This window comes from Clinocottus analis, unplaced genomic scaffold (assembly GCF_023055335.1).
Source record: "Clinocottus analis isolate CAN_PGR_092001 unplaced genomic scaffold, fCliAna1.0.p SCAF_8, whole genome shotgun sequence".
Lineage (NCBI taxonomy): Eukaryota > Metazoa > Chordata > Actinopteri > Perciformes > Cottidae > Clinocottus > Clinocottus analis.
Window position 1 is genome coordinate 13,969,375 of NW_027176240.1, and position 13,056 is coordinate 13,982,430.

General features: G+C 41.8%; 2 protein-coding genes across 2 annotated transcripts; one reads left to right on the forward strand and one right to left on the reverse strand.

Annotated features, from left to right (window-relative positions):
* Positions 1 to 1,255: 1,255 nt before the first annotated feature.
* Positions 1,256 to 10,018, reverse strand: nolc1 (nucleolar and coiled-body phosphoprotein 1). The gene is made up of 14 exons (XM_068568576.1): positions 9,877 to 10,018; positions 9,509 to 9,564; positions 8,765 to 8,925; positions 8,572 to 8,663; positions 8,362 to 8,464; positions 8,123 to 8,238; positions 7,862 to 7,964; positions 7,082 to 7,198; positions 6,919 to 7,005; positions 6,685 to 6,819; positions 2,921 to 5,188; positions 2,630 to 2,745; positions 2,456 to 2,539; positions 1,256 to 2,351 (listed from the first exon to the last, which is right to left on the reverse strand). Exons 1-14 carry the CDS (start codon positions 9,985 to 9,987, stop codon positions 2,193 to 2,195), a joined length of 3,708 nt encoding a protein of 1,235 aa, XP_068424677.1. The 5' UTR covers positions 9,988 to 10,018; the 3' UTR covers positions 1,256 to 2,192.
* A 456-nt stretch (positions 10,019 to 10,474) lies between these two features.
* On the forward strand, positions 10,475 to 12,575 carry mrps6 (mitochondrial ribosomal protein S6). The gene is made up of 2 exons (XM_068568413.1): positions 10,475 to 10,932; positions 12,261 to 12,575. Exon 1 carries the CDS (start codon positions 10,594 to 10,596, stop codon positions 10,924 to 10,926), a length of 333 nt encoding a protein of 110 aa, XP_068424514.1. The 5' UTR covers positions 10,475 to 10,593; the 3' UTR covers positions 10,927 to 10,932; positions 12,261 to 12,575.
* Positions 12,576 to 13,056: the final 481 nt, after the last annotated feature.

The following is a 13,056-nucleotide window of genomic DNA, read 5'->3' on the forward strand; positions in this document are numbered from 1 at the left end:
CTGCTAAGTAGGGTAGTTAACTTCTTGGTTGTGTTATTACTGCTTTTGATCTCCAGTTACAATGTAATTGAAGATGACAATGCCAGGATTCATCGGGTTCAAATTGTGAAAGAGTGGTTCAGGGAGCAGGAGACATTTTCACACATGGAGTCCAGACCCAAACCCCATTGAGAATCTCTGGGATGTGCTGCAGAAGGCTTTGTGTGGTCAGACTCTACCATCAACACAAGATCTTGGTGAGAAATTAATGCAACACCGGATGGAAATAAATCTTGTGACATTGCAGAAGTTTATCGAAACAATGTCACAGCGAAATATTAGTTTGTGACCTTTTTTTTGTCAGGCAGTGTAGAGCTATATATATATATATTTTATCTATTTGTTTTCTTACGAACAATCCACCAATGTTGATCTATTGTTAGTCAAGTGTGACTAAGAACATCTATCATGTGTAATAGTATGTTATACAGAACAGTCAGTGAAACACATCAGGTGCAGTAACACAGGACTCAATAGAAAGTGATTGACAGTATCACAGCTGTTAAAAGTGAAGTTGCATCTCTAAAGCCAGATTATTTACTGTTGCTGTTTTATTATTTACAAAGAGATAAGCCTGAATATTAGAGGAATTTATTTTCTTTTTTACATTTTTATTGTAGCCAACCTGTGGGCAGAAAGTTTTTATTTCTTAAACACAAGTGACTGTATAAAAGACCTAATTGAGTTGCTTAAAAATGTATTGAAAGAAATACAAGGTGAACAATCCATCAGATCTCATGTCATGCTCTAATTGCTCGGCCCAACAAGACATGTCCGGCACATCTCTCCACTGAACAGATAACTGAGCCGACTATTGAGATTTGGGATGAAGAGATATGTTAAGGTAAACTCACCTGATGTCATCATCTCCCATGGGCTTGGTTAATGGGAACTGTCGGTGCAGCCTCTGAAGCTTGACCCATAACAGGCAGTTTAGTCTGTGAACTGACTGTTTATTAACGCTCGAGCTACCAGACTGCCATCTAGTGGCTTTAATGACTATTTTAACTATTGTCCACTCCAGAGAACAATGTGATTCCCTAATCCTCTAATGACAATAAAACAAATGTATCGCCATTCCATAGGAGGTCATGAATGTACGGACGTCACGCACGTTTTCGAACTATAAGACAGCCGTTGATCCTATAGAAATAAATACTAAAAACACCATCACCATCTCTACATAGGTAAACCACAGCAAAATTTGAAACCAAAGTCATATTAGCATCAGTACTATTTGTAGTAAAAGAAACAAATATTTAGGTTTTAATTACAACTACATGAATGAATAAAAAGTTAATGAACAAACGTTCATACAGGAAATTAAAATAATGAAATGCGCGCACACACACACAGCTCTGTTACATTGGTGAATACATTCAATACCACTGAACAGCGTAGGAGGGTTTCACAGAAGCATATCAGAAGAAACAATTTCAAAGTAAAATGGCTTGAGAATAGGATGGAAAAGACCACCGGAGAGGTCTTGCACATTTAAACGGAATACAACTTAATAAATACAAAGTATAAAACTCAGTTCTACTCCAAATGTGTGTGTAATGTAAAGAGAAAAAAACGGCACAGAGCCCTCTCCACTCAAATGTAGCCAAATAAAAGTTGACAAACCAAACAAACTTTTAGAACCCATGTTATCCATTAAAAGTCATTACCAGCCTTTTCCTAACTATTAGAAAGAACCGAGCGGGTGCATGATGTCATTCATACTTAGACAAATGAGAAAAAAAAGTACAGGTTAACAAAGTCATAAGAAGCCAAAAACAAAGAAAGGGCCCAACATACACTTGAGTTTTTTCCCTCCATTAACAGGTGGTCTGCAGCCACCTAGTGGCTATAAGTGGTAATGTCACATGCATGTCAACCTTTAGCAGTACAGTTTTAAAATCACTGTTGGGGACTCCTCTTGCTACACTAACTGTTGCTTCAGATCAGAGAAACAAACCAACGCCATCCTTGAAGAACTACGGGCAGCGAACAAAATGTAAATGCCAGCTCAGTGGATCACATCCCTCTCAGTGTGCTGCTGCTGGATAGTGATGATAGGACCGTTTTACAGGGGTAGAACGCAGACAACGGATAGTCCTGATCACAGGTACAGTAACGTTCAGGTGGGAGGAACCAGATTGAGACCGTCCTTAATCACTGTCAAACTTAATAGAGTTGACTGACTGGGAGATGGCGCCGCCGCAGTAGCTCCCCCTCTTCTTCTTGGTCTTTTCTTGGCGGAATGACTTGCCTTTTGTGAGCCTGAGCGTGTCGTTGGCTTTCTGGCCCCAGTCTCCTTTAGATCCAAACTGGAATAGCAGAGACCAAATTAACATGTTTGAGAGTTAATTAATGAACACCACCAGGATCATTAATGGGTTGTAACAACACTCACTGCGGTTACTGAGCTTACCTTTGCATCAAAAGAGTTGTCTTGCAGACGGGGATCCACTTCGACGTCTTCTTCCCTTATTCTACGAAATGGCAGGTTGGCGGTCTGAAAGAAAAGTAATTTCTATCAAATTACGACTCCTTACATTCAGAAACTTAGGCTAAGACCAATTCCAGTATCGCAGGCTTTATTTACCCTGTTGGCTTTAGGAAATGTTTGTGGGGTGGTGGTTATTTTCTTGGTTTTTGGTGTCTTAACTTCCTCCTCTTCACTTTCTTGCGAGTTATCTTTTTTCCTCTTTCCATTGGTACCTGCATACATCAGAGGGGAAAACATTACTCGTCATAAGTGGAGAACATTTGTGAATTAGTCAATGTAAGTGAACATTTTTTGGAATGGCTATTTCAGGGGGGCAGTGTAACATTAACAGGGAAATTAAATGTATCAAAGGTTAAGTGGCCACACCAGTATTTGTTCGGGACTCACTATTTGTCACAGGGGTGGTGGGTGCTGTGGCTGCCTTTTTTGGCGCTTCCTCTTCATCTGATGAACTGTCCGACGAGCTACTGCTCTCCTGAGGTTTCGAAGCAGGGGTCGTCTTAGGTGTTGTGGCAGGTGTAGCGGGTTTCACAGTACTTTTACTAGACGCCTCTTCCTCGTCTGAGCTGCTGTCACTAGATGAGGACTCTGCTGGCTTTACTGGGGTCTTTGGCGTTGCCGCCTTGGGTGTCGACGTCTTTCCATTGGTAAGTGCAAGCTTTGCAGGGGTGGCCTTGGTCTCCATCTCTGAATCAGAGCTGTCCGAGCTGCTGTCCCCAGCCACCTTTGTTGGAGCTGCAGCTACCTTTGTGCCTTTGGGCGTGCCGGCAGGGGCCGCTGCTGCAGGAGTTGGTTTCTTGACTGCTGGTTTGGCTGCCTCATTCTCAGAATCTGAGCTGTCTGAGCTGTCAGAGCTGCTGTCTGCTCCTGCCGTCACAGGTTTAGCAGCAGGCTTTTTGACTGGGGTAGCAGATTTAGCTGCTGGCTTGGTTTTTACTGGTTCTTCTTCATCCTCAGAGTCTGAGCTGCTTTCTGCTGCAGCAGGTTTTGCTGCAGGTTTAGGTGTAGCAGGCTTTGCTGCAGCAGGTTTAGCCTTGACTGCTGGTTCCTCATCTTCAGAAGAGTCAGAGTCTGAGCTGCTTTCTGCTGCTGCAGGCTTTACAGCCGATTTAGGTGTAGCGGGCTTTGCTGCAGCAGGTTTAGCCTTGACTGCTGGTTCTTCGTCTTCAGAAGAGGAGTCAGAGCTGCTTTCTTCCGCTACAGGCTTAGGTGTAGTATGCTTTGCTGCAGGAGTTGCAGGCTTAGGTGTAGCAGGCTTTGCCGCAGTAGGTTTAGCCTTGACTGCTGGTTCTTCATCTTCAGAAGAGTCAGAGCTGCTCTCTGCTGCAGCAGCAGCAGCAGCAGCAGGCTTTGCTGCAGGAGTACCAGGCTTAGCAGCTGCAGGCTTAGCCTTGACTGCCACTTCATCTTCAGAAGAGGAGTCAGAGTCTGAGCTGCTCTCTGCTGTGGCAGGCTTTGCTGCAGGAGTAGCAGGCTTAGGTGTAGCAGGCTGTGCGGCAGCTGGTTTAGCCTTGACTGCTGGTTCTTCATCTTCAGAAGAATCAGAGTCTGAGCTACTCTCTGCTACAGCAGCAGGCTTTGCTGCAGGAGTAGCAGGCTTTGCTGCAGCAGGTTTAGCCTTGACTGCTGGTTTTTCATCTTCAGAAGAGTCAGAGTCTGAGCTGCTCTCGGCTGCGGCAGGCTTTGCCGCAGGAGTAGCAGGCTTTGCAGCTGCAGGCTTAGTCTTGACTGCCACTTCATCTTCAGAAGAGGAGTCAGAGTCTGAGCTGCTCTCGGCTGCGGCAGGCTTTGCTGCAGGAGTAGCAGGCTTTACTGCAGCAGGTTTAGCCTTGACTGCTGGTTCTTCGTCTTCAGAAGAGGAGTCAGAGTCTGAGCTGCTCTCTGCTGCAGCAGGCTTTGCTGCAGGAGTAGCAGGCTTTGCTGCAGGAGTAGCAGGCTTTGCTGCAGGAGTAGCAGGCTTTGCTGCAGGAGTAGCAGGCTTTGCTGCAGGAGTAGCAGGCTTTGCAGCAGCAGGTTTAGCCTTAACTGCTGCTTCATCTTCAGAAGAGGAGTCAGAGTCTGAGCTGCTCTCGGCCGCGACAGGCTTTGCTGCAGGAGTAGCAGGCTTAGGTGTAGCAGACTTTGCTGCAGCAGGTTTAGCCTTGACTGCTGGTTCTTCATCTTCAGAAGAGGAGTCGGAGTCCGAGCTGCTTTCTGCAGGCTTAGGTGTAGCAGGTTTTGCTCCAAGTTTAGGTGTAGCAGGCTTTGCTCTAGGCTTAGGTGTAGCAGGATTTGCTGCAGCAGGTTTAGCCTTGACTGCTGCTTCGTCTTCAGAAGAAGAGTCAGAGTCTGAGCTGCTCTCTGCTGCAGGCTTTGCTGCAGGAGTAGCAGGCTTTGCTGCAGCAGGTTTAGCTTTGGCTGCCGGTTCTTCCTCATCATCGGATGAGTCAGAGTCTGAGCTGCTCTCTGCTGCAGCAGCAGGCTTTGCTGCAGGAGTAGATGGTTTTGATACTGGCTTAGCTGCTGGCTTGACTTTCGCCGGTTCATCCTCAGAGGAGTCCTCTGAATCAGAGCTGCTCTCAGCTTCTTTTGTTGGGGGTTTAGGAACAGCACGTGTCAGTGTGGCTGCAGCTTTAGCGGCAGGTTTTGCTGGAACCTCATCTTCAGAACTGCTTCCTGAAACGACATGAGGTCAAACGTTGTAAAAAGACAGTAATGTGCACTAAGTTGTAGGGCTGTGCGATATGGACCAAAATTTATCACGGTATTTTGTAAGATTCTGACAGTTTCACAGTATTTTTTCCGCCGTCAGCCAACTAAACAGTGTACTCAGAAAGCTGTGCTAAGCCATAACAAGTGCAGCAAGCAACAATATTTTTTCCACAGGTTAATGTTGAAAGAGCAGCGGGATACTTATGCGTCACGGTTCTAACTTTGGTCATGGTAAAAACTTTAGTTGTGTATTTAACTTTATAACAATTGATGACCCACACCTAACGCTCTTTAACACGGTTGTACACCACAACACTTTGTGACACAAACTGTATGTAACACTAATAATTGTACATTTATAAAATTACAAAGTCGAAATTGCATGTTGGTTATGGCTCGCACACAAACAGGAAGAGTACATATTACTGTATTGGTCTTGAGTAAACAGCCGGTGGCACAGAAGTTAAATTAAAATCTTAAGTTATAAATCTTAACCTCTCCCTCCGTCAAACTGGTGTAACGTTACTGTGAATAAATAAACTCATAAAGATCGCTCGTTAGATCCTCATAACCCCTACGGAGAAACTGGAGCCAGCGAATCATTTAAAAAATCCTGCCGTGTTCAGGTCTCTCTCAGCCGGCCGCAGAGGGCGGACGTGCCCGCTGGCCGGCAGCTGTTCGTCGCCTGGCAACTCGCAGCAAATTTGGCTGTGAAATTTTGCACCATGACTGACCTCAAGAACCATGACAGGTAAGTAGCTTCACTGCGCACTCTGTGTTGAACTGGGAAATGTTAAATATCCTTACTTGCAGAGCAACAACTGATGTGTCCGTGCACCGGGATGTGAAAAATTCATGCCGTACGGAATACTGAAACCGGTATACCGCACAGCCATACCGAGTTACCAGTTTATTGGTACGCCTAGCTAAAAATATTACTGCTCTGTAACGACTTTCAAACAGTTTCAACACAAGCTGAATCGTATATCCTCAATGAAAATAGAATGTATTATGGGACTTTAATTAGACTGCATTAGTTTTAACTGGTTAATGCTACTAATCTTGCAAACAGAGTGTATGCAGAGCCACCTACTCTCAGTTTTGCTGTGCGACACACGCCTTTTTTATGTTTTCACATGCCACACAACCAATATCTCACGGCAAAAAAAAAGTCTGAGGCGCGTTTGTTTCTTTTTAAACTCCCTGACAATAGATGGCGTTAAGGAGTGCATCTGTAAACCTATTCGCTGCACAGATATCCTGTTTACGCCAAACAGACAGTCACGGGAGAAACTTGCGCGACTGGGGGACCGCCGGCAGAGAGGAGCAGAGAGACGGCGGTATCGGGGCTCTCAAGTCTCACGCACTAAATGTGACTGTCACTCATTTCGGTCTTAAGTCACGCCCTCCCGGCACACAGCTGTTTGGTGGCGCGTATATCTCGCCGTCGTGTCCATTACCTGAGCTTGAGGACTGGTCTTTCTTTGCTGGGGTAGTCTTGGCCGGTGTAGTCTTGGCCGGTGTAGTCTTGGCCGGTGTAGTCTTGGCCGGTGTAGTCTTGGCTGCAGGTTTTACCTCCTCGTCTGAGCTTGAATCTGGAAAAACACAAGCACGGGGAAAAATATTAGTCACGTGTTTGCCACCAAATAACGGCGGGGATTTTTTATTTTTACCACAGATGATCTGATTATTACCTGAGCTCTCAGAGCTGGACTGCTTCTTCGCAGTAGGTTTGGGCACTGCAGATTTGGCAGCTGTGGTTTTTGCTGGTGCAGGTTTGGCTAAAGATTAAAATGCTGTTAGCCATGGCATTAAAAACACTGATACTTTAAGTTGGAAAAGGTGGGGCCCTCTTACCAGCTACTTTTTTCACTTCTTCCTCGTCACTGCTGCCTGAGGAGTCGCTGTCCACCGCCTTCCTGGCTGCTGGTGCCGCCTGAACCGAAGCAGGAGGTGGGACTGCACTGTATGCGCCTACCAAGGCAAAGGGAAGTGTCACAATATAAACCGCAGAGTCTCTGTACTATTACTATACTATATTTTAGGCACACGGGATTAGTGGGATCATCTTTTGACATTATATGGTCTTCATATAGGACAAACATGGTGGGTGGTCTTGGCCATGGACGACGCAAAAGTGTTGGGGAGGAGGGACTATAGTGGGTCAGAATTATAGACTAAAAAAAAGGTGCTGGCACATTTTAAATGTTACTTTATTATTTTTTTTTTTTAAAAAGGACACAAGAACAAAACTCTACAACTATGAAGATAACAGAACAGACGAACTATATTGTCTATAAAAAAGAAAACTGTTTCCATGTAACAGAACTGACTGAATGTCAGTAACATGTTAAACAAATGAGCGGTGTTCTCATTTTAAGTGCAATCACCTCATGCTTTATAACAAACCATTGTTGAGCTATTACATTACAGTTTACGTCTATATATCATCAATATGTGTGCGTGTGTGTTAAACTACAATACAGCAACAAAAATAAATGGATCTGCCGCGGCAACAATCTAACATGATACTTTAACTCAATAAGAAATGTAGCTTGTTCTTTTTGGCTGCTACACATTGAGTGTGGAAGGCAGTAAGGATACAATTGTATGAAGTGAAAGGCATTAAAAACATACCTGCTTTTGCTTTTTTACTGGGTGGAGCCTCTTCTTCAGAAGAAGAGTCTTCACTGCTGGATGCAGCAGCAGCAGCCTTTGCTGGGGCGGGTTTGGCTGGAGCCTATGAGGACAGCTGGAGTAAGTATTGTGTCGATATACATTTACCTCGTACAATCACCGTTTGACTGAGGTTACTCTACATATTTCTAATCTCTGGAATCAAAACTATTAAGAAGATGTAATGATATTTTGATGAGGTCAGAACCAATTTTTGGATACCTTTGCTGGCTTTTCATCTTCAGAACTATCTTCACTGCTGCTCGCCTGCTTTTTCTGAGCTGCAACTTTAGCAGGAACAGATGGTTTGGGTACTGTGACGGCACCAACCTTGGGTTCTAATAATCAAGGCAATAAATAGAGGGAAATTAGATAGATCAAATCAACATCAGCTCAATTTCAGTTCATAATTCCTGGCAGTTACATGAGACAATATGAATGACTTCTGGCTCTTTACTCACTTGCTGTCGGGGCTTGGGCAGGCTGCTCGTCCTCAGAATCAGACTCTTCACTGCTAGAGCTGCTGTCTTTCTTTCTTAATGCTGCAGGCGACTTCACAGGAACCTTTTTAAAGAAACAAAACTCAAAATTATAGTATAGCATAAATGCACAAGTACACCTTTGCACCAATGACTAGGTTGGGGATGACTCTTTAAGATGCTTCTTCCTACTTTTGCAGGAGCCGTCTCCTCTTCAGAGTCACTGGAGTCTTCACTGCTGGATGCAGCTTTACCAGCTGCTGCTTTAGCAGGCACAGTTTTGGCTGCAAAAACAAACAGAACTTTATAAGATTTCGGAATAGCACATTACTGACACAATCCAACCAGATATATCAGCTCTCAACGTCCAACATATTGACATTACCTGCAGGGGCTGCCTTGGTTTGTTTGCCAACAGCCTTTTCATCCTCGCTGCTTGACTCTTCGCTGCTGGAAGTCTCAGTATTTTTTGCTTTCTTGGCTGACGGGCCATTTGTAGCTTCACCCTTGTTAGGAGGAGCCTTTCGTTTTTTGGATTCAGGGGATCTGAAAAGACCCATTGTTACATTAAAGCTTACAGTTTATTTTTGCAAAGGTTTCCATTCAACAACAGAACAGAGGAGCGACAGAGTGCATTAATGTCAACTGGACACAAATCCTGGAGCAGCTTCTCCAGGAGCAAATACATCCTTGGATACTGGGATCACCATAAATGTACCCGGTTTAATCAATAGTCAAATGGTGTTGTCCCTTTGTTAGATTGTAAATTAGCTATCAAAACATATTTTTAATTATAGATGAGGATACTTTTTACTTAACAATTGTAAACAGAGATCATCCCAAATTCAAGGATTTGCAAATCAATTAAGTGTCGCCTGATGTCACCAGTTTTGAGCACTAATCTTCCTGGGAAAACTGTGCCTATGTTTGCACATACTGACTTTTGACAGTATGCTTTAAAAGATAGATTTGTGCTTTGGAAGGATTTAGAGAGAAACAGACCTGGTGAGACGGGACAGCATTTGAAACACTCAGAGCTGCTAAGCCATATTTACAAACTACATTTATAATCGTATAAACTAAATAGACTTCAGCATTGAATAAGGAACGAAAAAAACAAATAGCTTACTTCACCCAGAAGTTGTAGATGTTGACAAGGCTCTCGTCATTTTGATCTTGTTGAGTCTGTAGAGAAACACGTGAAGCACCAACTCAGCCACACAATTCCAGGAGTTTTAATGTGCACATAATGTAACAATTAGTGGCATGTTCAAACAAAACCCATTACCCACTGTATGGTTCCCATGTACAATTTAACAGATGCGAAAGTTTATTATTTGCGACGAAACAAAGTGGGACATGAAACACAACTTGTGCGTGCGCGCCGCGACACGTGCTAATTTAACCGACGGCTAACGTTGTACTTTCACTCCTTATGCAACGACTTCACGTCAAAGCCACAGACGAACTGTCAACCACGCGCGAGGAGCCGCTTACCACTTTTGTCTGTTTCATAAACTGCTGGGCCGCCTTCGTGAACTTGTTCTCCAGCAGAAACGAATATACGCATTTATAAAGATCACTCGGCTTCGAGTTCTGCTCCGCCATCTTCAACACGCTCCTGGAAGGAAAGGAAGTGAGCGGCACATTTGAGCATGTGCGCAGGCGCCTAGTGATGACGTGACACGTGCGCAAACCCGTTTACACGACTTTGGTTTTCGAATGTTTGAGTTTGAGGCATTTTAACCTGTGTTTTAAAGCCACTTTTATACATCCATGGTTTGGATCACATATTTTAATGCAATCTACAGTTCCCCGACTATTGTATCTTTAAAATAATGTAACGCATTTATGCAAGTTACAGCTCTGGGTTTTAAACATATTTATTTCCGGTGTCACCAGGAAGTTTCGTACTACCTCATTAGCGATCTTAATTTTCTGCTGGGATTTGTTTTTTTTAACGTTTTAAATAAAAATATATTCGTTTAGTGGCAGTGTATTCGTAGTATCAATTTTTTTATTTCGTATTTTTTACATTGTATTCGTAATTTAGTTATCAACATAGACGCAGACTTTAGACGTCATCACCAAGGACCTTTACCGTCCCCCTCGTGTCATAACATGGTTGCCTTGAGCCGAGAATTCAGGCAATGACACGGACCCACTGCCAGCTGAATTAAAAGTGTGAATCGAGGGATTTTCTGCGCGGAAGCCATGCCTCGCTACGAGCTGGCCCTGATCCTGAAGGCGATGCAGCGGCCGGGGACATCGGCTGCTCTCCGGCGGACAGTGGAGACCTTGATGGACCGGGGCGCGGTGGTGAGGGACATAGAGAACCTGGGGGAGAGACTGCTGCCCTACAGGATAACCAAACACAACCAAAGGCACAACCGAGGGGCTTACTTTCTGGTCGATTTCTACGGAGCCCCCAGCATCCTCACTGGCTTACTGGATCATCTGCACCGTGATGTGGACGTGGTGAGGCCCACTGTGTTGAAGAAGGACGACCAGGTCCCCAGCAGTAACTGCTGTGGCCTCCAACAGTGATTGAATGTAAGGAATAGTTTATCAGAAATAGCTTTATTGGCCATGTGTGTACACGTACTTGTAATTTGACTCCGGTTACACACTCGTTGTACATATTATATACAAATAAATAAGAGAAATTTAAAAAAAAAAAAAAGACAACAGAGTAGAACACAGAAACTAAGCATCAATATTTACATTTTAACAAGTGTATGTATGTATGTGTGTATATATATATATATATATATATATATATATATATATATATATATATATATATATATATATATATATATATATATACACACATACACACACACACACACACACACACACACACATATCTATATAATGGACAATTGATTTTGGATATTTAGTTCAAAAAGGTTGTAATAGTGTAAGTAGTGCAGATGGAGGTGGCTGATTAATTGTTCATCAGAGTGACTGAGGCTGCAGTCGAATAGTCAAATTGTAGGACCAATCCCAATCCAAAAAATATATACATATATATTTTTACATTCATTTGACAAAAACAAGTAAATAAATAATTGTGGAAGATGTTCAAATCAGTGAATTAAAAGAATAAAATAAATACACAATTGTACACAATATTTTTTTATGTAATCACGTGATGTTGCAGCAGAGCGCTGTCCCATTCATGTTTACACCAGCTCAAGCACTCACAGGCCCAATCCCAATCTCCACCCTTATGGACTCATAGACTTTGAGGCGCGCTCCCGCGAAGCCCTTGAGGGTTTAGGGGTGTCCCATTGTCAAATTGTGGAGTGCTTGAGGGCTCTTTGGCAGACATTTTGAGCCCTTTATATACCCTTTCCGTAAGTCAACATTATATATATATATATATTAGAGAATATCAAATACAGCAGTTTCATGACTTTACAGCCGTGTTCAGCAATGTAACGTTCATAGTTTTCCAGCTGGTTTAACAGATTATTGAAAGTATTTACGAATGTTACTAATTATTAAGTTACGCTACTTATTATTTGTATGATCTGGGTTTGTCGGTCATGATTGTTTGTTCTGGTGAACGACCGAATGAAACATCAATTTAAATGTTGCCGCCGCAAGAGATTGTGAGTCGGCCTTATCTCTTTTCTAAAATGTCATGCTTCACATATCTTTGTCACAAGTCTTTAAGAGTCAACTGTAGTGGATTTTGTATCAACATGTTATTGATATGTGTTTTATGATTCTTTTTTTTTTTTTTTAAATATTGTTCAGAGTGATCGCTAATGTATTAAATGTGTCAATGTTCTTTACCTTCTGTAAATGGAGATCATGCTGTGCTGACTGTGCGGTAACTTAACCCTAATGACTGTTCCCTTTGTTTACAGGTTTCCACATCTCAAATCCAGACCGTGTACAGTGCGATGCTTCCCTCTTTGACCTTTTCTCTGGTGTTTGCTTACATTTGGAAATTATGTCATAATAAAATACTTTTTTTCTATCTAATTTGGAAGTTTACTTCACTTTTTGTAAAAACATAATTGTGCATCAAGTAATGTAATGGCATTGTCAGTTTATTTTTTTTCTCATTTGCCTAGAAATGGTTAATGCAGTTCTGAATTCTTGTCCATAAGTAACATTTCCGACTCGACCATTGTCCTCTGAGAACACACTGTAAGTAATAAACAACTATTGTACTGCCACTGAGCTTTCAAACCTGGGTGTGTTCTCCTCATCAAATAGATATATATGTATATATATATATCTATATAGATATATATGTATAGATCTATATAGATATATATGTATAGATCTATATAGATATAGATCTATATATATAGATATATATATATGTATATATCTATATAGATCTATATATATATATATCTATATAGATATAGATATATATTTATATATATATATATATACATATATATATATATACATATATATATATATAGATATAGATATATATAGATATAGATATATATAGATATATAAATATATATCTATATAGATATATATATATATAGATATATAGATATATATATATCTATATCTATATATATATATATATATATATATATATATATATATATATATATATATATATATATATATATATATATATATATATATATATATAATGATGTCTCATGCTCCCTCAACCACTCTTTCACAATC